General features: G+C 49.1%; 1 protein-coding gene across 2 annotated transcripts in view; it reads left to right on the top strand.

The window, feature by feature from the left end:
* LOC141129825 (E3 ubiquitin/ISG15 ligase TRIM25-like) overlaps nucleotides 1–24,578 on the top strand; it is a 79,176-nt gene extending 54,598 nt beyond the window's left edge. For both annotated transcript variants that reach the window (XM_073617896.1, XM_073617892.1), the window contains exon 2: nucleotides 22,565–24,578. In XM_073617896.1, coding sequence (XP_073473997.1) covers nucleotides 22,567–24,186 — 1,620 coding nt within the window. In that variant the 5' untranslated portion in view covers nucleotides 22,565–22,566 and the 3' untranslated portion in view covers nucleotides 24,187–24,578. The remainder of the gene's footprint in view (nucleotides 1–22,564) is intronic.
* The last annotated feature ends 876 nt before the right edge of the window (nucleotides 24,579–25,454 follow it).

The raw sequence follows: 25,454 nt of genomic DNA, 5'->3' as shown, positions 1-25,454 counted from the left end.
AGATGTTCCTGGTCCCGGTATTAAAGTTTCAAAGAGGATTGGAGTTGAGGGCTCTCACAGCATGGGGGGAAATGCCGTTGAGCAGTCTGACAGTCCAGGTTTTGATACTCCGGTACCTTCTACCAGATGCCAAGAGCTGGAAGAGACTGAAGGAGTGATGGGTGGGATCCTTCACGATACTGGTAGCTTTACTGGAGCATCGTGCATGGAAAATGTCCAAGATGGAGGGGATGGGGACACCAATAATCTTTTCAGCCGTCTTCACTAGCCCCTGCAGGGTCTTGTGGTCAGCGGAACTGCAGTTCCCATACCAGACAATGATGTAGCTGGTCAGCGCGCTCTCAATGGTTCCCCTATAGAATGTAGTAAGGATGGGTTGGGAGGCTGGCTCTTTTAGGGTGGCAGAGAAAAAAAATATAGGCGCTGTTTTGCCCTCTTGGCGAGTGACATGACGTTGGTTGTCCAGGTAAGATCCTCTGAGATGTGCGCTCCCAGGAATTTAGTACTGCTTACTCTACCCACAACCCGAGCTGTTGGTTTTCAGTGGGCGGTGATCAACAGAGTCTCTCCTGAAATCCATCACAACCTCCTTTGTTCTGCTTACATTGAGGGACGGGTTGTTTGTACTACACCATTTAACCGGTCATGCCACTTCCTCTCTGTGGAGTGCTTCATCATTGTTGCTGATGAGACCTACCAGAGTTGTGTCATCCCGCAAGCTTGATGATATGGTTGGAGCTGAACTTGGCAGTACAGTCGTGGGTCAGCAGTGTGAAGAGCAGTGGGGCTGAGCACACTGCCCTGTGGGGCACCCGAGCTCAGCGTGGTCGTGCTTGAGGTGCTGCAGCCAACATGGACTGACTGAGGTCTTCCGGTTAAAAAGTCCAGGATCTAATTACAGAGGGGCAGGTTGAGGCCCAGCGAGTTCAACTTAGTGATAAGTTGCTGAGGAATTATTGTAATCAATGCTAAGCTAAAGTCAATGAACAGCATTCTAACTATTCTTTCTGTTCTACAGCAGGTGGGTAAGGGTAGGGTTGCCACCTGATCCCTTTAAACCCAAACACAAATTAATTATACAGGTTCTGTGGCTGATCAAGGTGGTGGTTACACTCACTTGGTGACTTATCTGCATTAAATTGGCCTCAGAACCCCTGTAATTCATATGTGTTCAGGTTCAAAGGGATGAGGTGGAAACCCTAGGTAAGGGCCAGGTGGAGGGTAGAGGATACTGCATTGGAACCCGTTCGGATGGTATGCAAACTGGTATGGGTCCAGCGTGTATGGAAGACCGGACTTAATGTGATGCATGACTAACCTCTCAAAGCACTTCATCGTTATTGGATTTAGTGCAATGGGACGATAGTCATTCAGACAGGACACCGGTGTCTTCTTTGGCACTGGAATGATGGTGGTGGATTTAAGACATGTAGGGACAACCACCTGGCTCAGCGAAATGTTGAAGATATCTGTGAGGACATCTGTGCAGCACACAGTCTCTCAGTACACGTCCAGGTATGTCATCAAGGCCAGCAGCCTTCCGTGGGTTGATCCTGGACGGGGTCTTCCTTACGTCGGCTGAGCGCCCAGTCGTTTGGGGATGTGGGTAGTTTTTTGTGCAGGTGTATCTCAAACCGTGCATAAAATTGGTTGAGTGCATCCGGGAGGGAAGTGTCATTGTCACTGGCCTGTGGCAGGGGTTTGTAGTCACTGATGGTCTGGATGGTCTTGCCACAGGTCCTGTGTATCTTTGCTGTCGCTAAAGTGTTTATTGATTTTTTTTTTAAGCATATTATATTTTTGCCTTCTTGATGCCATGAGACAGATTGGCTCTTGCTGTTTTGAGAGCTGCTTTATCTCCTGACCTGAATACCTCATCTCTGGTCTTTAGCAGCCCACGAACCTCTGCTGTCATCCATGGCTTCTGGTTGGCACGTGTGGTGATAATCTTGGTGACGGCCACATCGTCTATGCCCTTTTTGATGTAAGCAGTCACTGTTTCGGTGTAGCCTTGTAAGTCTGTATGATTGTTGTAAGTGGGTGCCTCTTTAACCACTTGCCTACCGGGCACGTATACCCCCCCCTTCCTGCCCAGGCCAATTTTCAGCTTTCAGCGCTCTCACACTTTGAATGACAATTGCGCGGTCATACAACGCTGTACCCAAATTACATTTTTTTATCATTTCTTCCCTCAAATAGAGCTTTCTTTTGGTGGTGTTTAATCAATGCTGGGTTTTTTAATCTTTACAAAAAAAAAAATGAAAAAAAGACCGAAAATTTTGAAAAAAAAAAGTTTTTTCTTAGTTTCTGCCAGTAAACTTTGTAAAAAAGTAATTTTTCTCCTTCACCAATGTGCACTGATGAGGCGGCACTGAGGGGCACTGATGAGGAGGCACTAATATGCCGTACTGATATGTGGCACTGATAGGTGGCACTAATGGGCATGTATAGGTGGCATTGGTGGGCAATGATAGGGGGCACTGAAATGCAGCACTGATGGGCGCTGAGAGACTGCACTGATAAGGCGGCAACGATGAGATGGCACTGATTATGTGGCACTGATGACGAGGCACTAATATGCCGCACTGATGGACACTGCTAGGTAGCACTGATATGTGGCACTGATGGGCATGTATAGGCGGCACTGGTGGGCAATGATATGTGGCACTGATATGCAGCACTGATGGGCACTGATAGGTGGCACTAATGGGCACATATAGTCGGCACTGGTGGGCAATGATAGGTGGCACTGATATGCGGCACTGATGGGCACTGATAGGTGGCACTAATGGGCACATATAGTCGGCACTGGTGGGCAATGATAGGTGGCACTGATATGCGGCACTGATGGGCACTGATAGGTGGCACTAATGGGCACATATAGTCGGCACTGGTGGGCAATGATAGGTGGCACGGATGGGCGGCACTGATGGGTGGCACGCATGAGCGGGCACTGAAAGGCAGCATTGACTGGCATTACTAATTGGGCACTGATTGGTAGAGCTGCACGATTCTGGGAAAAATGAGAATCACGATTTTTTTCGCTTAGAATAAAGATCACGATTCTCACGGCGTAATATCATCCTTCAGATTATACAAAACAATTGGGCTAACTTTACTGATTTTTTTATTTTATTTTTTTATTCATTAAAGTGTATTTTTTTCCAAACAAATCGCATTTGAAAGACCGCTGCGCAAAATACAGTGTGACATAAAATATTGCAACCACCACCATTTTATTCTCTAGGGGTTTGTGCTAAATATATATATAATGTTTGGGGGTTCTAAGTAATTTTCTAGCAAAAAAATAATGATTTTAACTTGAAATCAACAAGTGTCAGAAAAAGGTTTAGTCTTTTAAGTGGTTAAACTGCCCTCATTTACAGACCGAAGTTCATCCCTTTGATCTAAAGAACAAAACGTTACAATGTTTATAGTTAGCTCAGGGCTGAGGAATGTTGTGATACTTGGCAGACTGCCTGTTTTTTTTTTGGGGGGGGGTTTTGACAGCTGTCGGCTTGAGCAGAGAACTCTCTGCATAGAATCGGGAAAATGCTTTGTTAAGATCGCGAGGGGGGAAAAATCACGATCTCGATTCTTAACGATTAATCGTGCCGCTCTACTGATTGGTGTCACTGATGGGCACTGCTGGGGCTGTACTGTTATCAGGGGCAATTAGGATCAGTACCTTGATTACCAATACAGGTCTCCCCTGCGGGGAGATGCCGCCGATCGGCTCTCCTCTCCTCGCGCTCTGTCAGTGTGAGCCGATAAACGGCACTTCCAAGTCTACATCTGATTGGACACAGCCGATCACATAGGTGAAGGGCCGCGTCATCATCTCTTTACTAATATCTGGGTTGCACCATGTCCTAGGAACACGGCGCAACCACGACCGCTGCTCCGTGGGCACGCGCGAGCGCGGCTCTGGGGCGCCGTCATATGACGTCCTCCTAGAATGAGAGTGCACCCTGTCATTTTACTATACGGCGGGCGGGAAGGGGTTAGACCTGTTCCAGTCTGTGCGCTGAAAGCAGTCCGGCAGTGCCGGGGAAGCATTGTCTGGCTATACTGTGTTATGTTTTTGAACTGGTTTGACAAGTGTGAGCAATGGTTTGTAGGCTGGAATTAGCATAACCGAGATGTGATCCGAGTGCCCGAGGCGGGGGCGGGGCTCAGCATTTTTCTCTGTTGTATGAACACAGTCCGGCGTGTTTTTACAAAATTCCCGCGTTGGTGGAAATTCGGCAGAACTGTCTTTACCTTTGCGTGGTTGAAGTCACCAGCAATAATGAAAAAGACGTCAGGGTTGTTTGTATCATACCTCCCAACTTTGTAACTTGAGAATGAGGGACACTTAGGGGTGAAGAAGAGCGCACCGCGGTGAAAATGGGCGTGGCTAAAATTGGCTGAATATCGGCATGGTGTATAAGAGTATGGTTACCTAGAGTTTAGGCTACATATGGAATAAACTGTACATAGTCTACTGTGCTGTGGGTGAGAAACTTACATAAACCTAGACTAAAAAAACTCCCCTTCACATCAGGAGTCCCCTCCTTTGATACCAGAACCCCCTCTTTGATATTATGAGTCCCCTTCACATCAGGAGTCCCCTCCTTTGATACCAGAACCCCCTCTTTGATATTATGAGTCCCCTTCACATCAGGAGTCCCCTCCATTCACAATACAGTTCTAAAAATATGACCCATAGTGGTATATTTTGCCAATTATAATAACATTTTTTATTGACATTCATAGGAGAGGGGGGCCTGGAATTGTGATTGGAAAAGGGGACTTGGAAGGGTGATAGGAGAGGGGGACCTGGGGAGTTTGGATGAGGAGGAAGGCACCTGGGCAGTGTGGAAGAAGGAGGGCACCTGGGCAGTGTGGAAAGAGGAGGGCACCTGGGCAGTGTGGACAAAGATGGCACCTGGGCAGTGGGGTAGGAGGATACCTGGGCTGTGTGGGAGGATGAGGGCACCTGGGTAGTGTGACAGGAGAAGGATATCTGGGCAGTGTGGAGAGGAGGGCACCTGAGCAGTGTGGACGAAGATGGCACCTGGGCAGTGTGGTAGGAGGAGGGCACCTGGGCAGTGTGGTAGGAGGAGGGCACCTGGGCAGTGTGGAAGGAGGAGGGCACCTGAGCAGTGTGACAGAAGGAGGGCACCTGGGCAGTGTGGAAGAGGAGTGCACCTGGGCATTGTGGAAGAGGAGGGCATCTGGGCAGTGTGGAAAGAGGAGGGTACCTTGAAAGTGTGGAGGAAGTGGGCACATGGGCAGTGTGGAAGGAGATGGGCACATGGGCAGTGTGAAAGGAGGAGGGCACCTTGGCAGTGTGGAATAGGAGGGCACCTGGGCAGCGTGGAAAGAGGAGGGCACCTTGGCAGTGTGGACAAGGAGGGCACCTGGGCAGTGTGGTAGGAGGAGGGCACCTGGGCTGCGTGGAAGGATGAGGGCACCTGGGCAGTGTGAAGGGAGGAAGGCACCTGGGCAGTGTGACAGGAGGAGGGCCTCTGGGCAGTGTGACAGGAGGAGGGCCTCTGGGCACTGTGGAAGGAGGAGGGCACATGGGCAGTGTGAAAGGAGGAGGGCACCTTGGCAGTGTGGAATAGGAGGGCACCTGGGCAGCATGGAAAGAGGAGGGCACCTTGGCAATGAGGTAGGAGCAGGGCACCTGGGCTGTGTGGAAGGATGAGGGCACCTGGGCATTGTGAAGGGAGGAAGGCACCTGGGTAGTGTGACAGGAGGAGGGCCTCTGGGCAGTGTGGAAGAGGAGGGCATCTAGGCAGTGTGGAAAGAGGAGGGTAACTTGGAAGTGTGGTGGAGGAGGGTACCTGGGCAGTGTGGATGAGGAGGGCACCTGGGCAGTGTGAAAAGAGGAGGGCACCTTGGCAGTGTGGAAGAGGAGGACACCTTGGCAGTATGGATGAGGAGGGCACCTGGGCAGTGTGGTAGGAGGAGGGCACTTGGGCAGTGTAGATGAGGAGGGCACCTGGGCTGTGTGGAAGGATGAGGGCACCTGTGTAGTGTGACAGGAAGAGGGCATCTGGGCAGTGTGGAAGAGGAGGGCACCTGGGCAGTGTGGAAGAGAAGGGCACCTGGGCAGTGTGGAAGGAGGAGGGCATCTGGGAAGTGTGGAAGGAGGAAGGCACCTGGGCATGGTGGAAGAGGAGGGTATCTGGCCAGTGTGGAAGGAGGAGGGCACCTTGGCAGTGTGGAAGAGGAGGGCACCTGGACAGTGTGGAAGGAGGAAGGCATCTGGGCAGTGTGGAAGGAGGAGGGTACCTGGGCAGTTTGACAGGAGAAGGGCACCTGGGCAGTGTGGAATGAAGAGGGCACCTGGGCAGTGTGGAAGAATAAGGCACCTCGGCAGTGTGGAAGGAGGTGGGCACCTTGGTAGTGTGGAAGAAGAGGGCACCTTGGCAGTGTGGAAGGAGGAGGGCACCTGGGCAGTGTGGAAGAGGAGGGCATCTGGATAGCGTGGAAAGAGGAGGGCACCTTGGCAGTGTGGACGAGGAGAACACCTGGGCAGTGTGGAAGGAGGAGGGCACCTGGGCTGTGTGGAAGGATGAGGGCACCTGGGCAGTGTGAAGGGAGGAAGGCACCTGGACAGTGTGGAAGAGGAAGGCACCTGGGCAGTGCAACAGGAGGAGGGTCTCTGGGCAGTGTGGAAGAGGAGGGCACCTGGGCAGTGCGACAGGAGGAGGGCCTCTGGGCAGTGTGGAAGAGGAGGGCACCTGGGCAGTGTGGAAGGAGGAGGGCACCTGGGCACTGTGACAGGAGGGGAGAGTGTGGCAGTAGAAGAACCCCTGTGTACACACTATACTTGCTCAGGTGCTGGGTACATGTCTATTCTTTTCTGCAGTGTTGTGGTTTTGGGAATCTGACCATGGCAGAGAGTATAGTCTACTCAGAGGTTACCGGGTTGGAGCGGTGTCCTCCTTCATCCCCGGGAGGGAGCAGCCTGGAGCGGGGCGGTGTCCTCCAACATTACCAGGCGGGAGAAGTCCCAGTACATCACCGGGCTGGAGCCCATACAGAGTTCTACTTAACTGGACGAAGCGGGACAGAAAGTGGGACCTGAAGACGGGGGGCAGAGTTGGGAGGCATAGCAGAGCTGCACAGTGGTGGTTTCCTCCTGCTGTGCACGCCGGCGGTCCTAGCAACCAATAGCGTTGGCGGTGGGAGAGAAGCAGAGCGCAGGCATACAGTGCTGATCGGAGGGCAGCAATGTGTGAGCACACATCGCACCCAATGAGGATGCCTCAACTGAGCTCCACTATTGAAACTTGTTCTGGCAGTGTGCTCCGGGGACTCCAGCCGAAATCCGCGGGACCCTGAGACATAGTTGAAATTTCGGGAATGTTCCCGTGGAATCCGGGATGGTTGGGAGGTATGGTTTGGTTGATGTTTGAAACTTGTTCCGGCAGCGTGCTCTGGGGACTCCAGCCGAGACCTGTGGGACCCCGGGACATAGTTGAAATCTCGGGAATGTTCCCGTGGAATCCGGGATGGTTGGGAGGTATGGTTTGGTTGATGTTCGAAACTTGTTCCGGCAGTGTGCTCTGGGGACTCCAGCCAAGATCCGCTGGACCCCGGGACTTAGCTGAAATCTCGGGAACGTTCCAGTGGAATCTGGGATGGCTGGGAGGTATGGTTTGGTTGATGTTTGAAACTTGTTCCGGCAGCGTGCTCCGGGGACTCCAGCCAAGATCCATGGGACCCCGGGACATAGTTGAAATCTCGGGACTGTTCCTATGGAATCCGGGACGGTTGGGAGGTATGGTTTGTTTGAGGCTCGCTGATAGAGCTGTAATTTTGCACACGGGGGAATGTAAACCGCGACAATAACAATGGCCGTGAACTCCCTCGGCAGATAGATCAGTCGACACTTCACAAAAATAAAGTCTACCAGCAATGAGCAGTGTTTTGATACTACCACAGCTTTGTCACAGCATTCTTTGTTGATATACACACACAGACCACCTCCACGAGTCTTACCGGACAGTGATGAATCTCTGTCCGTTCGGTAGCAGGTTAACCCGTGTAGCTAAATGGCGGAATCTGGGAGGTTGTTATTTAGCCATGTTCTCATGCTGTGTAGACCAACTGAGTTGAATTAAGTCCAGTTTATTTTTCCAGCGAGCGAACATTAGAGAGCATAAGTGTTGGAAGAGCCGGCCTTGTTGGGTTGGCCCTTAGCCTAGCTGGTATACCTCCAACGCTTACCGCGTTTCCATCTCCTCTCACACCACTTGTGTCTACACCTTGTGCGGGGAGCTTCAGTAGGTGAGGCCGCGGTCTCAGGGTCAGGTTTCAGCAGCAAACAGGAGGCCTCGTAGCTTCTCAATAGCAGCCCACAGGAGTTGATTGTTGGTGTGTACTGCCGATATCCAAAAGACTTTGGCAATCGTAGATATGTTTTAAAGTGGTTTCCGGGTGACTTTGGGGTAAGATTAGACTATTAGGAGACGAAGAGACAACATTAAAGGACATAAAAACACGCTCTTTCGGGACCCGGAGTAGCCACTGCGTTCGACCGCGCCGCCATATTTGTATGTGTAAGATGGCTGCCAGCTCCAAGGAGTCTGCTTCACCTCCACCTGAGCCTCCCGGTGTTCCATATGCTGTATGAGTTTTACCATAATGTGAGTGCGATTTTAACCTAATAAATGGTATCCATTATCATACTACACTATCGGAGGCTGTTCTTTCCCTCTTGTTTTGGGCGTGCCACTGGAGTGATATAACATGACAGCACAATGGTAAGGCAACCTTAAAGGGACCAGTACCCAACTCCCAAAAGAGGAGTATTCTAGTGGACAGCAGGATCCAGAGGCTTTATCACAAGTGCACAGAGGGTCCATCTGCCGGAAACAGAACATGCTGTGAGATATGAGGCAAGGAGATTGGGGGGGAGGGGATTTGTGTTATAAGGAGGAATTTGGGTGGGGCGACAGGGGAGGTAAGTATTGTGACCCGTGATATCTTGGTGTGCCACTCAGGCTCAGTTGATGTGGAGTGTGTGTGGGTTGTTCCGCTTCCGCTACTGGGAGTGCTGGAGAGGGATGGAGCCCATCCTAAGCTCTTGCTGTAACTCAAGGGAGAAAAAGGAGGTAGTCCCAGGTGCCTCACATTCATATGGTCCTATGGTGGCAACCTCAGCCTGGACTCCTACCAGGCCACACTCCCAATGAGTTTAGCTCCGCCCCGCCGGAGCTTAATCATGGGGACAGAGATCTCATGCATGTGGGGAGTATTTAATTCCAATTTTCACCTCATTCTTTCACTTTACTTACCCTTAACCAATTGGTGCCCTAGCTGAAAGACGGCTACAGCGCAGGCTTAAAATGCCAGGAGGGTGTATGTGGACGTCCTCCCGTTCTTGTGCTGGCGGGCGGTGCACTCTGTGATCGCCGAGTCCTTGGGACTCGGCTGATCCCAGATCGGGTAAAGGGCCAATCACAGCAGGCCCTTTATCATGTGATCAGCTGTCAGCCAATGACAGCTGATCACGGAAGTAAATAGAAGGCGGTTAGCGGCTTTTTATTCCCCTCACGCTGTCAGTGTGAAGAAAAGAAGAAAGACATTAACTGGCTTCTGTTAGAGGGACATTGGTCCCCTTGGTACCCTCCAGTGCAGCTAATCAGTGCCCACCAGTGCCATCCAACAGTGCTCATCAGCACTTCTAATCAGTGCCGACCAGTGCCACCTATCAGTGCCCATCTGTGTTGCCAATCACTGCCCATCAGTGCTTCATCAGTATCACATATTAGTGCTGCCTTTTAGTGCCCACCAGTGCCTCATCAGTATCACATATTAGTGCTGCCTTTTAGTGCCCACCAGTGCCTCATCAGTATCACATATTAGTGCTGCCTTTTCGTGAAGAAAGCCATTAACTGACTTCTGTTAGAGGGACATTGGTCCCCTTGGTGCCCTCCAGTGCAGCTAATCAGTGCCCACCAGTGCCATCCAACAATGCTCATTAGCACTTCTAATCAGTGCCCACCAGTGCCATCCAACAGTGCTCATTAGCACTTCTAATCAGTGCCCACCAGTGCCACCTATTAGTGCCTATCTGTGCTGCCAATCAGTGCCTCATCAGTGTCACATATCAATGCCACCTATCAGTGCCAACTCTCAGTACCGCCTGTCAGTGCCCATCAGTGCCTCATCATCAGTGTCACATATCAGTGCCCATCAGTGCTGCCTATCAGTGCCACCTATCAGTGCCAACTCTCCATAACATCTATCAGTGCCACCTATCAGTGCCAACTCTCTGTACCATCTATCAGAGCCCATCAATGCCACCTATCAGTGCTCATCAGTGCCACCTATCAGTGCCCATCAGTGGAACCTATCAGTGCCAACCCTATGTACCATCTATCAGTGCCCATCAGTGCTACCTATCAATGCCAACTCTCTGTACCATCTATCAGTGCTTATCAGTGCCACCTATCAGTGCTCATCAGTGACACCTATCAGTGCCAACTCTCTGTACCATCTATCAGAGCCCATCAGTGCCACCTATCAATGCCAACTCTCTGTACCATCCATCAGTGCCCATCAGTGCCACCTATCAGTGCTCATCAGTGGCACCTATCAGTGCCAACTCTCTGTACCACCTATCAGTGCCCATCAGTGCCACCTATCAGTGCTCATCAGTGCCACCTATCAGTGCCAACTCTCTGTACCACCTATCAGTGTCACCTATCAGTGTCCATCAGTGCCACCTATCACTGCCCATCAATGCTATCTATCAGTGCTCATCAGTGGCATCTATCAGTGCCCATCAGTGAAGAAGAACAATTACCTGTTTGCAAAATTTTATAACAAACTATGAAAAAAGTTTTCAAAATTTTCGGTCTTTTTGTTTGTTTAGCAAAAAATAAAAACCCCCCAGAGGTGATTAAATACCACCAAAAGAAAGTTCTATTTGTGTGGGGCAAAAAGACTTTTCATATGAGTATAGTGTGGCATGACCGCGCAATTGTCATTCAAAGTGTGAGAGCTGAAAGCTGGCCTGGGCAGGAAGGGGGTAAAAGTGTCCGGTAAGCAATTGGCTACAGCACCATTGAACACTTATTTGATGAACTGTCACTATGAAGGATTATGTGTTCATAATAAACACAAACTCATTTTTTTAGCACAGTAACATTTGATGAATATCCATTTGCCGACCGCGCAGTGTGCATTTACTGCGGGTAATGCAGAATCACATATTTTCGGGCACTTTTGTTTACATGTTACACATAGTTACATAGTTACATAGTAGGTGGGGTTGAAAAAAGACACAAGTCCATCAAGTCCAACCTATGTGTGTGATTATGTGTCAGTATTACATTACATATCCCTGTATATTGCGGTCATTCAGGTGATTATCTAATAGTTTCTTGAAGCTATCGATGCCCCCCGCTGAGACCACCGCCTGTGGAAGGGAATTCCACATCCTTGCCGCTCTTACAGTAAAGAACCCTCTACGTAGTTTAAGGTTAAACCTCTTTTCTTCTAATTGTAATGAGTGGCCACGAGTCTTATTAAACTCTCTTCTGCGGAAAAGTTTTCTCCCTATTGTGGGGTCACCAGTACAGTATTTGTAAATTGAAATCATATCCCCTCTCAAGCGTCTCTTCTCCAGAGAGAATAAGTTCAGAGCTCACAACCTTTCCTCATAACTAAGATCCTCCAGACCCTTTATTAGCTTTGTTGCCCTTCTTTGTACTCGCTCCATTTCCAGTACATCCTTCCTGAGGACTGGTGCCCAGAACTGGACAGCATACTCCAGGTGCGGCCGGACCAGAGTCTTGTAGAGCGGGAGAATTATCGTTTTATCTCTGGAGTTGATCCCCTTTTAATGCCAATATTCTGTTTGCTTTATTAGCAGCAGCTTGGCATTGCATGCCATTGCTGAGCCTATCATCTACTAGGACCCCAGGTCCTTTTCCATCCTAGATTCCCCCAGATGTTCTCCCCCCAGTGTATAGATTGCATTCATATTTTTGCCACCCAAATGCATTATTTTACATTTTTCTACATTGAACCTCATTTGCCATGTAGTCGCCCACCCCATTAATTTGTTCAGGTCTTTTTGCAAGATTTCCACATCCTGCGGAGAAGTTATTGCCCTGCTTAGCTTAGTATCGTCTGCAAATACAGAGATTGAACTGTTTATCCCATCCTCCAGGTCGTTTATGAACAAATTAAATAGGATTGGTCCCAGCACAGAACCCTGGGGGACCCCACTACCCACCCCTGACCATTCTGAGTACTCCCCATTTATCACCACCCTCTGAACTCGCCCTTGTAGCCAGTTTTCAATCCATGTACTCACCCTATGGTCCATGCCAACGCACCTTATTTTGTACAGTAAACGTTTATGGGGAACTGTGTCAAATGCTTTTGCAAAATCCAGATACACCACGTCTACGGGCCTTCCTTTATCTAGATGGCAACTCACCTCCTCATAGAAGGTTAATAGATTGGTTTGGCAAGAACGATTCTTCATGAATCCATGCTGATTACTGCTAATGATACCGTTCTCATTACTAAAATCTTGTATATAGTCCCTTATCATCCCCTCCAAGAGTTTACATACTATTGATGTTAGGCTAACTGGTCTGTAATTCCCAGGGATGTATTTTGGGCCCTTTTTAAATATTGGTGCTACATTGGCTTTTCTCCAATCAGCTGGTACCATTCCAGTCAATAGACTGTCTGTAAAAATTAGGAACAACAGTCTGGCAATCACTTGACTGAGTTCCCTAAGTACCCTCGGATGCAAGCCATCTGGTCCCAGTGATTTATTAATGTTAAGTTTCTCAAGTCTAATTTTAATTCCGTCCTCTGTTAACCATGGAGGTGCTTCCTGTGTTGTGTCCTGAGGATAAACACTGCAGTTTTGGTTACTGAAGCCCCCCGATTCACTCGTGAAGACTGAGGAGAAGAATAAATTCAATACCTTTGCCATCTCCCCATCCTTTGTAACCAGATGTCCTTCCTCATTCTTTATGGGGCCAATATGGTCTGTCCTCCCTTTTTTACTGTTTACATACTTAAAGAATTTCTTTGGATTTTTTTGCTCTCCTCCGCTATGTGTCTTTCATGTTCTATCTTAGCCATCCTAATTGCACCCTTACATTTCTTGTTGCATTCTTTATAAGGTCTGAATGCTGATGATGATCCCTCAACCTTGTATTTTTTGAAGGCCTTCTCCTTTGCTTTTATATGCATTTTTACATTGGAGTTAAGCCATCCAGGACTTTTGTTCGCTCTTTTAAATTTATTACCCAATTTATTACATGTAAAAAATATTTTTTGCTAGAAAATTTCTTAGAACCCCCAAACATTATTATTAATTTTTTTTTCAAGCAGAGGCCCTAGAGAATGAAATGTCAGGTGTTGCATTTTTTTATTTCACACGTTATTTGCGCAGCAATTTTGTGAAACGTAATTTCATTGGATATAATCCACTTTTTTAAAAAATTTTAATGAAAAAAAGCACAATACAATGCCCAATTGTTTGTTAAAATATAAAATATGATGTTATGCCGAGTAAATAGATACCAAACATGTCATACTGTAAAACTGCGCACGCCGGTGCAATGGCGACAAATGGCGTAAATTTTACTATCCATAGGTGATGCTTTAAAGGGCTTTACGGGTTACCACTTTATAATTGCAGAGGAGGTCTGGTGCTGGATAGGGATGAGCCGAACACCCCCCGGTTCGGTTCGCACCAGAACCTGCGAACGGACCGAAAGTTCGCACGAACGTTAGAACCCCATTGACGTCTATGGGACTCGAACGTTCGAAATCAAAAGTGCTCATTTTAAAGGCTAATTTGCATGGTATTGTCCTAAAAAGGGTTTGGGGACCCGGGTCCTACCCCAGGGGACATGTATCAATGCAAAAAAAACTTTTAAAAACGTCCGTTTTTTCGGGAGCAGTGATTTTAATGATGCTTAAAGTAAAAAAAAAAAAAGTAAAATATTCCTTTAAATATCGTACCTGAGGGGTGTCTATAGTATGCCTGTAAAGTGACGTGTGTTTCCCGTGCTTAGAACAGTCCCTGCACCAAATGTCATTTTTAAAGGAAAAAATCTCATTCAAAACTGCTTGCGGGTTTAATGTAATGTCGGGTCCTGGCAATATGGATGAAAATCAGTGAGACAAACGGCATGGGTACCCCCCAGTCCATTACCAGGCCCTTTGGGTCTTGTATGGATATTAAGGGGAACCCCGCACCCAAATTAAAATAAGGAAAGGTGTGGGGCCACCAGGCCCTATATACTCTGAACAGCAGTATACAGGCTGTAGGTTTGTTGTTAAGTAGAATCTGTTTGTAATTTTGAACGGGTACATTTTTAACGTGTTTAGCTCCAGCCAAAAAATCTTTTTTAAGCTTTTTGGAAAACATAGGGAAGGGTTATCACCCCTGTGACATTTGTTTTGCTGTCTTTCCTCCTCTTCAGAAGATTTCACCTCACTTTTTGTCCCAATGGATTGGAAAGCATCAGTGGAAAGGAGAAATGTTTTTCCCATATTAACTCTTACAGGAGAGAATTTCCCTTCCTAGGGGTAGATTTATTCTCACTTCCTGTTGTCTCCTTCCGTTTGCAAGTAGGAGTCGTTTGTAAGTTAGTTGTTTGAAAGTAGGGTCCTGCCCTATATACTCAGCAGAAATTTGGGCCTTAGGTGTTGCTGTGGCCACAACACTGTAAGCCCTCACAGGGCTCTGCTGTGAAATATTAGATCAAGAATTGTAATTACATGCCCCTGTTGAACAGGAGCTGAAAAATTAGGCCTTAGGCACTGGTGCTGGTGCCACAACACTGCAACCCCTCACAGACACTCTAGTTGGAATGCAGGAACGAGCCCTGCTGCAAAGTATTGCAGCAAAAATTGTAATTACACGCCCCTGTTAAACAAGGGCTGAAAAATTGGGCCTTAGGCACTGGTGCTGGTGCCACAACACTGCAACCCCTCACAGACACTCTAGTTGGAATGCAGGAACGAGCCCTGCTGCAAAGTATTACATCAAAAATCGTAATTACACGCCCCTGTTAAACAGGGGCTGAAAAATTGTGCCTTAGGCACTGGTGGTGGCACCCAGAACCAAAAATGTTCTTACAAGCTATCAGCGTGATGATTGAGGAGGAAGAGGATAATTACTCAGGGATAGTCACTCAGCATCAGCATAGGCAGTCTTTGAAGGGATCTGAGATTTCAAAAAAAAATTATTCGGTTACATCAGCATCAGGTGCTTGGTAGCTGGTGGTGATCCAAGACTCATTCATTTTTATGAAGGTCAGTCGATCGACCAAGTCAGTGGACAGACGCACCCTGTGATCGGTTACAAAGCCTCTAGCAGCACTGAATGTGCGTTCCGAAAGAACGCTGGATGCAGGACAGGCCAGTAGCTCAATTGCATACTGTGCAAGCTCTGGCCAGTGATCCATCCTCAAGACCCAGTAACCCAGAGGATTTTCGGTGGGAAAGGTGTCCAAGTCTGATCTTGCCCCTAGGTATTCCTGCACCATGTAAAACAGACGCTGGCGATGGTTGCTGGAACCGATCATACCTTGGGGCTGCGGACCAAAAAATTGTCTGAACGCATCGGTCAGACGGCCACCTTCTCCACCGCTCCTTCTTTGACTGACCGAAGCCTCAGCAACACGTTGTCCAGAAACAGGAGTTTGTAACCTCCCAGTCTCTGGGAACGCGTTGCACAGACCTTTCTGCAAGGCCTCCCGAAGATGTTTCATCCTCTGCTCCCTCTGCGATGGCAAGATAAGGTCCGCAACCTTACCCTTGTAACGTGGATCAAGGAGGGTTGCCAGCCAGTATTGGTCCTTCTCCTTGATACCACGAATACGAGGATACTTACACAGGCTTTGCAGGATCAGGGAGGCCATGCAGCGTAGGTTTGCTGAGGCATTCGGTCCGGAGTCCTCTGGGTCACTAAGGACGACATGGTCCACAGCCACCTCCTCCCAGCCACGTACAAGTCCATGTGTTTCTTGGGACTGATCCCTTAAAGACTGCTGCTGATGCTATGTGCCAGGCTCCACCTCCATACTGACACAATCTTTCTCCTCCTCCTCCTCCTCTTCCTCCTTGTCCTCTTCCTGTGTGATCGGTGGGCACGCAGGAACACTGTCTGGATAAAGGGGGCCTTGAGAGGAAGTCCTCCTCTTCCTGCCTCTGTTCTGCCTCAAGTGCCCTGTCCATTATTCCACGCAGCGTGTGCTCCAACAGGTGGACAAGGGGGACAGTGTCACTGATGCATGCACTGTCACTGCTCACCATCCTCGTGGCCTCCTCAAATGGTGACAGGACAGTGCATGCATCCCTGATCATGGCCCACTGGCGTGGGGAAAAAAAACAAGCTCCCCTGACCCTGTCCTGGTGCCATAGTCGCACAGGTACTCATTGATGGCCCTCTGCTGCGTGTGCAGCCGCTGCAGCATGGCCAACGTTGAGTTCCACCTGATGGGAATGTCACAGATTAGGCGGTTCTTGGGCAGGTTAAACTCCTTTTGGAGGTCCGTCAGCCAAGCACTGGCATTATATGACCGGCGGAAATGCACACAGACTTTCCTGGCCTGCCTCAGGACATCCTGTAAGCCCGGGTACCTGCCCAAGAACCGCTGCACCACCAAGTTAAGGATGTGAGCCATACAGGGCACATGGGTCATTTGTCCCTGTCGGAGGGCAGAGAGGAGGTTGGTGCCATTGTCGCAAACCACCATTCCTGCCTTAAGTTGGCGTGGCTCAACCACCTCTGAACCTGCCCCTGCAGAGCTGACAGAACCTCTGCCCCAGTGTGGCTCCTGTCCCCCAAGCACACCAGCTCAAGCACCGCATGGCATCTTTTGGCCTGCGTACTTGCGTAGCCCCTTGAACGACTACGGAGCACCGCTGGTTCCGAGGAAGAGGCCATGAAGGAAGAAGAAGAGGAGGGGGTGGAGGAGAGAGGTGTGTCACAATCATTAGCATTTTGGAGGCGCGGTGGCGGAACAACCTCCAACACTACTGCACCTTGTCCTGCATCCTTCCCAGCTGCCAGCAGAGTCACCCAATGCGCCGTGAAACTTAGGTAACGTCCCTGTCCATGCCTGCTGGACCATGAGTCAGCGGTAATATGCACCTTACCGCTGACCACCCTGTCCAGCGAGGCATGGACATTGCCTTCCACATGCTGGTAGAGAGCCGGAATCGCCTTCCGTGAGAAAAAGTGGCGTTTGGGTACCTGCCACTGAGGAACCGCACATTCCACAAACTCACGGAAGGGGGCAGAGTCTACCAACTGAAAAGGCAGCAGTTGAAGTGCTAGCAATTTTGCCAAGCTAGCATTCAACCGTTGGGCATGTGGATGGCTGGGAGCAAACTTCTTTCGGCGGTGCAGCAGCTGGGGCAGGGAAATTTGCCTGGTACAATCTGACGTCGGTGTACCAAAATCAGATTGCCCACAAGTACGTGGCTGTGACATACCTAATTCTACACCTTCATTCCTCTCAGTGCAGGTCTCAGAGAGGACTGAAGGTCTAGTGGGGTTGGAAATCTCAGCTGATGAGGAGCAAGCAGAGGTCCTCTTTGTTCTTTGGTGTGGGTCTTTTAGATACGCTTGCCAACGAACTGCATGGCAGGTCAACATATGTCTGGTCAAGCATGTGGTACCCAAGCGGGAGATGTTTTGGCCACGCGAGATACGCTTGAGACATATGTTGCAAATAGCAGCGGTGCGATCTGATGCACTCGTCTCAAAAAAGGCCCACACCAAAGAACTTTTTGAATAACGCGCAGAGACTGCAGCGCCCTGCACATGTGGAGCTTTGGGGTGTGATGCAGTCAATGTGCTGCCCTTAGGCTGGCCCCTGGAGGGCATCCTGCCTCGTTGGTGATGTGCCGCCTCCTCCTCCTCCTCCTCTCTCCTATCAGGCACCCACGTTGAGTCAGTGACCTCATCATCCCCTCCCTCCTCATCACTGGAGCAAACCTGGCAGTATGCTGCAGCAGGGGGAGCATGACTGCCAGATTGCTGTCCTTCTTGGGCACCCCCTCTGTCCGTGCTCGTGTTACTGCCTTCATCGAGCTCAGTATCATCATCAGAGCCTTCCAAACGCTGGGCATCCTCCTGGAGCATGTACCCAACACTGTGGTCAAACAGTTCGAGGGACTCCTCAGGAGGACATGGTGGGGCTAGGGAAGGAGTCACTGATGACATTGAGCCGAGGGAAGAGGCCGCTGCTTTGCCAGACAAAGTACCCTGGGCATGGGTGAGAGAGGATGAGGAGGATGAGGACGGCTTGGTCATCCACTCGACCAAGTCTTCCGCATGTTGCGGCTCAACATGGCCAGCTGCCGAAAAAAAGGCCAAGCGTGTCCCATGGCCACGTGCTGATGAGGATGCATCGTCTCCACGACCAGCACTAGACACAGAGCCTGCTTGCCCTCTCTTATTGGCTTGTGACTGTCTGCCTCTCCTTCTTGGCCTTCCAGACATACTAATGGCCTGTAGCTGCACTAAGCTGGGATATATATATATATATATATATATGTACTGATACTGCAGCTAGCAAAATCAACTGCCTGCCTGTAGTATGAGAACACCACCAACCTTCTACAGGTAGCTTTAGCTGAACACTGTGAGGTGGACGCACCCCACTAACTTGTAGGTTTAGCAGAACACTGTGAGCAGGACGCACTGCACTAACTGTAAATAGTCTAGCTGCCTGACTGTGGTACTAATAGGATCAAAAGAACACCAGCAATTTTCTTCAGGTAGCTGTATTTACTGTAACAAGACAAGCCTGCCTGTCAGTAAGAAGATAACAGGAACGGATCTAGCTGAACACTGTGAGCAGGACGCACCCCACTAGCTTGTAGGTTTAGCTGAACACTGTGAGGTGGACGCACCCCACTAACTTTTGTAGGTTTAGCTGAACACTGTGAGCAGGACGCACCCCACTAACTTGTAGGTTTAGCAGAACACTGTGGGCAGGACGCACTGCACTAACTGTAAATAGTCTAGCTGCCTGACTGTGGCACTAATAGGATCAAAAGAACACCAGTAATTTTCTTCAAAATACTGTAACAAGACAAGCCTGCCTGTCAGTAGGAATATAACAGGAACGGATCTAGCTGAACACTGTGAGCAGCATGCACTGCACTAAATGTAAATAGTCTAGAAGATAACAGGAACGGATCTAGCTAAACTGAATACAGTGTATATATATATATATATATATATGCAACACCTGGGATGCATATATATATACACAATACACTTTAAGTGCAGCTAACTGACTGACTGTCCTGCCTAATCTATCTAACTCAAATGAAATGACACTGTCTCTCTCTCTCTCTAAGCACACCGGAACACACTGCACAGGGCCGCCGTGAAGGCGGCCTTATATAGTGTGGGGCGTGTACTAAATCCCCTGAGCCATAATTGGCCAAAGCCTCCTTGGCTTTGGCCAATTATGGCTCTCTGTTAAGGCGGCGCTGTGATTGGCCAAGCATGCGGGTCATAGTGCATGCTTGGCCAATCATCAGCAAGCAATGCACTGCGATGCCGCAGTGAATTATGGGCCGTGACGCGCCACACGAATTTGGCGCGAACGGCCCATATCGTTCGCAATTCGGCAAACGATCGAACAGCCGATGTTCGAGTCGAACATGGGTTCGACTCGAACACGAAGCTCATCCATAGTGCTGGAATTACCACGATCTGATGTTCGCGGTGATACCTCACATGTGTGGGACCCCTTATCTCCACCCCTACACACCTCCTTGCAACGTCCCCTTTAGAGAACAGGTGACCAAGTGTAATTTAGGGGACTATACAAGAAATTTGTATGGAATTTGTTCATAAAAAGCAATGTAGTAAAATGCACAAAACATTAGAAATATCCAGCACTTACCAAAGTAAGCTCAAAGGCACTTCCAGACGATTTCAACAGCCCCATATCACTCAAAGAGACAGACCCATATCCAGCAAAGAGACAACCCAATCCAACAAAAAGACAGTCCAAATCCAGCAAAGAGACAGCCCAGTCCAGCATAGAGACAGCTCCATATCCAGCAAAGAGACAGATCCATATCCAGCAAAGAGACAGCCCAGTCCAGAAAAGAGACGGCCCAATCCCGCAAAGAAACAGCTCCATATTCAGCAAAGAGACAGCCCAATCCAACAAAGAGACAGCTCCATATCCAGCAAAGAGACAGTCCAAATTCAGGCAAGGAGGCAGGCCCAGTCCAGCAAAGAGACAGCCAAATCTAACAAAAAGACAGTCCAAATCCAGGCAAAGAGGCAGCCCAGTCCAGCAAAGAGACGGCCCAGTCCAGCAAAAAGACAGCACAATCCAGCAAAGAGACAGCCCAGTCCAGAAAAAAGACAGCTCAATCTAGCGAAGAGACAGCCCGGTACAACAAAAAGACAGCCCAAATCCAGCAAAGAGACAGCCCAAATCCAGCAAAGAGACAGCCCAGTCCAGCAAAGAAATGGCCCAGTCCAGCAAACAGACGGCCCAATCCAGTAAATAGACAACCCAGTCCAGCAAAGAGACAGCCCAATCAAGCAAAGAGACAGCCAGTCCAGCAAAAAGACAGTTCAGTCCAGGAAAGAGACAACCCAATCTAGCAAAGTGACAGGCCAAATATAGCAAAGAGACAGCCCAGTCCAGAAAAGAGATGGCCCAATCCAGCAAATAGACAGGCAGCTCAGTCCAGCATAAAGACTGCCCAATCCAGCAAAGAGACGGCCCAATCCAGCAAATAGACAGGCAGCTCAGTCCAGCATAGTGACTGCCCAATCCATAAAAGAGACAGCTCCATATCCCGCAAAGAGACAGCTCCATATCCAGCAAAGAGACAGCCCATATCCCGCAAAGAGACAGCCCATATCCCACAAAGAGACAGCTCCATATCCAGCAAAGGGACAGCCCAATCCAACAAAGATACGGTCCAAAACCAGGCAAACAGACAGCCCAGTCCAGCAAAGAGGTGGCCTAATCCAGCAAAGAGACAGCCCAGTCCAGCAAAGAGACAACCCAAATCCAGCAAAGAGACAGCCCAGTCCAGCAAAAAGACAGTCTGATCTAGCAAAGAGACAGCCCAATCCAGCAAAAAGACAGTCCAATCTAGCAAAGAGACAGCCCAGTACAGCAAAAAGACTGCCCCAGTCCAGCAAAGAGGCAACCCAAATCCAGCAAAGAGACAGCCCAGTCCAGCAAAGAAATGGCCCAGTCCAGCAAAGAGATAGCCCAATCCAGTAAATAGACAACCCAATCAAGCAAAGAGACAGCCCAGTCCAGCAAAAAGACAGTTCAGTCCAGGAAAGAGACAACCCAATCTAGCAAAGTGACAGGCCAAATATAGCAAAGAGACAGCCCAGTCCAGAAAAGAGACGGTCCAATCCAGCAAATAGACAGGCAGCTCAGTCCAGCATAAAGACTGCCCAATCAAGCAAAGAGACAGCCCAGTCCAGCAAAAAGACAGTTCAGTCCAGGAAAGAGACAACCCAATCTAGCAAAGTGACAGGCCAAATATAGCAAAGAGACAGCCCAGTCCAGCAAAGAGACAGCCCAAATCCAGCAAAGAGACAGCCCAATTCAGCAAAGAGATGGCCCAGCAAAGAGACAGCCCAATCCAACAAAGAGACGACCCAAATCCAGCAAAGAGACAGCCCAGTCCAGCAAAGAGACAGCCCAGTCCAGCAAAGAGACAGTCCAATCCAGCAAAGAGACTGCCCAGCAAAGAGACACCCCAGTCCAGCAAAGAGACAGCCCAATATAGCAAAGAGACAGCACGACAAGAGGCAGCAACTTCACTGGCTCAAGTGCACTAAAACAAGCTTCCAGTCTACAGGGAGAGGCGGAGCGGAGTGCAGATCACCCTGCATTCTGCTCTCTCAGGCTGCAGCTGGAGTTCAGCTCCATCTCCTGCTCACCTGCTCCGCTGTTTGATCACTCGGGTGTGGCAGCGGGCTTTGCTCCCAGTGCCTCCCACACTGTCTCTGGCGGAGGTGCCGGAACAATGTTCCAGCAAATTCTATCAGAAAAAAAGCCCTGCCTATATCATAGAGGTGATTAGAGCCATTCCGGTCTCTGATTACCTCTATGGCCAGCCGGCTGAAGCATCGGCTAGTTGCCCAGTTCTTCCGTTGGGATGGGAGAATCTGAGAAAAGCCACAGTAGGTGGCAGGAGGGGGGATATCCCCTCCCACTGCTTGTAAAAGCATGCCAGCAGCTAATTAGGCGCTAGGAGTGCTTTTACAAGAAAGCTGACTGTCGGCTCTAAAACAATACCAGGATGATGCCTGTAGCTTCAGGTATCTCCCAGTATAACCACACAAAGTCCAGTGATGTACCAGTAGTTCACTGGAACTGAAGTGGTTGAGTTAGTACACAGGTTTATATATGTGAGTGATTGGTAGCGCAGCACTGTTATAATTTATATTTTTATATGCATGACTGTTATGTGTTATTAGACTTTGTACATGTTTTCTTCTGAAATAAAGCTGACAGAGTCTAATCTTCTCGCTTTACTCTTCTGTTACCAGCGATGGCGTCTTCTCATCTGAAGGAGGATCTGGAATGTCCCGTCTGTCTGAACATTTATACGGATCCTGTGACCCTGAAATGTGGACACAACTTCTGCCGGGTCTGTATTGATAGTGTGCTGAATACACAGGAGGGGTCTGAAGGATATTCCTGTCCTGAATGCAGAGAGGTGTTCCAGGAACGGCCTGCATTGCACAGGAACATAACACTGCGTAACATAGTGGAGAATTTCCTCTCTGCTCAGTCACACCAGGAGGAGTCCGGGGTCTTCTGTACCTACTGTATTCACACTCCTGTACCTGCTGTGAAGTCCTGTCTGAGGTGTGAAGCTTCTCTGTGTGACAATCACCTGAGAGTCCACAGCAAGTCACCAGAACACGTCTTGTGTGTCCCCACCACTTCCCTGGAGAACAGGAAATGCTTAGTCCTGAAGAAGATCCTTGAGTATTACTGCACTGAGGACTCCACCTGTATCTGTGTGTCCTGCAGGCTGGATGAAGGTCACCAGGTGAGGTCACTTGATGAGGCCTCTGAGAAAAGAGAGGAAATCATGAATAATGCTGCACAAAAAATGAGAGAGGAGATGGACAATATTGTCCAGAGTCTGCAGGAACACAGGAGGGAAGTACAAGGAAAAGCAGATGGTGAAACCAAGAGAGTCACTGCCCTGTTCAGAGACCTTATGAGGGATCCACTGACTGTCCTACAGAAATCACACACAGGGGACTTGTCTGATACTGAGGATGGTGAGCAATCAGATTCAGAGGACTTGTGTGATACCGAGGATGGAAATGATGAGGACAAAGAGAGACATGATAAGCTCCTCCATGATGGAGGGGATCTGGATGTAGCGGGGGTCTCACACACATTACACACAGGTTTATCCGATACCATGTCTGAGGAAAATGTAGAGAAATATCCAGGCACACATGTCTATCCATGTTCTACTACAAAGGGCAAAGGTCACATCAATGCCGAACCGTCCAGTAGACGTCCCCAACCCTCCCCTACCATGCGATGCTCACATTGCCAGGATAGAGGACCAAATAATGGGTTTGCACAGCAAACGTCGGGGGTGTCAGGGTTTGCAGGCATATTACTGGATGTGAGCACAGCTGCTAATGATCTGGAAATATCAAATGACAGGAAAACTGCTTCCTGGACATTTCATCGCCATCATGGCCCAGAAACACCAAAGAGGTTTCTGGATTTTTCTCAGGTGATGAGCAGACAGAGTTTCTCCTCAGGGCGACATTCCTGGGTAGTGGACGTCGGGAGATCAGGTGAATGGGGAGTTGGGATGTGTTACCCCAGTATAGACAGAAGTGGAGATCAGTCACTGATTGGATATAATAAGAAGTCCTGGGCTGTGGGGAGGTGGTGTGATCGGTACTTAGCAATACACGACAGTAAGAAGACCCGATTACCCCACAAGATCTCCAGCTGCAGAGTCAGGATAGAACTGGATTATGAGGCCGGGCGGATCTCCTTTTACGATCGGGGTGACCCGATCCGACACCTCCACACCATCCACACCACCTTCACCGAGCCCCTCCATGCTGTGTTATATGTATGGGGAGTGGGAGGTAGTCTAGAGATATCTGGGGGGAATGCAGTGTGAGAAACCCACCTGAATACTGGAGTTTCTTCATGGGGGCCAATAGTAGGAAGCAGAGGACAACATTACTGATTTATTTATAAAGCTGCAGGCTTCGGGGGCCATCGTCTTCTGACTAACCCTCTCTTCACCACCTGGTGTCACTAACCAGGAACAAGCATACCTATTACGTACTTCGCATATCAAAAGTTTATTTTTCTCTTCTTTTTTTTGAGACTTATGACACTGTAGATATACACTATATTACCAAAAGTATTGGGACGCCATGCCACATTGATGCACTAATTCATGCAAAAGGAGCCCTCGACCAAGTATTGAGTATATACTATACTGTACATGGAAGGACTGTTCACTAAGCCAACATTTCTGTATTAAAAATCCTTTTTTTATTGGTCTTATGTAATATTCTAATTTTCTGAGAGTACTGAATTTTGGGTTTTCACTCTCTGTCAGCCGTAATCATCAAAATTAAAAGAAAGAAATGCTTGAAATATATCACTTTGTGATACAGATACACCTGTACATGGCAGGGGGGAGCCGGTGCTGGGGGGGGGGGGGTGTGTGTTAGATTTGACAAAGGTCTTTTTAAGTCGAAAGTGGAGTATATCAGCGAGATACCTTTTTGGTTGGTAATGGTTCCAGTAAGGTAATGCCACACCGGACTGGGAATTACATACAGGGGGTTTGTAAGGTTAGAGATACAATGTTTCAGTCATATGTAGGTGAACAAGTGGTCGGTGGGTCACCAGCCCCGCACTTACCCCATTTAGGTCGCGGGCAGTACTTCCTCCAGGTGGCAGGTGGCGGCTTCCCCTTGCGTCTCCTCCTTCTCCTCAGCATCAAGGCGGCGTCGACCGTGTGTCTCCTCCCTCCTCCTCCTAGGTGGCCAATAGGATCGCTTCTCCTTTCAGCTAAGCGGGTGACGGGTCTCAGGACCCGCTTCCTGCTTGGTCTGGAGGAGAATCAGGAAGACAATAGCGAAAATTAATTCACTATTGTCACACAACTGGGTGGGTTTGGGGCGCAGTGCTCTGCGCCCCGAGCCCACCCTTCTTTGAAGCCAATTAGAGCCTCAGACTGTAATCATGTGCTTCTAAAGTATTAAAACCCATTGGAATCCATGCGTCAGGCGCCCTGTATGTAGATTAGAGGCCGGGCGCTTGGATTAGGGTGGCGGCTCCCCTGCGCCCCATATGGACGGGCCTCCACTGTTTGGACGGTAGTTGGAACTCCTGTTGAATTGTAACAAAGGATTTGAACAAGGAGCCGGA

This window comes from Aquarana catesbeiana, linkage group LG01, assembly GCF_042186555.1.
Source record: "Aquarana catesbeiana isolate 2022-GZ linkage group LG01, ASM4218655v1, whole genome shotgun sequence".
Classification (NCBI taxonomy): Eukaryota; Metazoa; Chordata; class Amphibia; order Anura; family Ranidae; genus Aquarana; species Aquarana catesbeiana.
The sequence above is the reverse complement of the archived record's forward strand: the minus strand, read 5'-3'. Positions and strand labels throughout refer to the sequence as shown.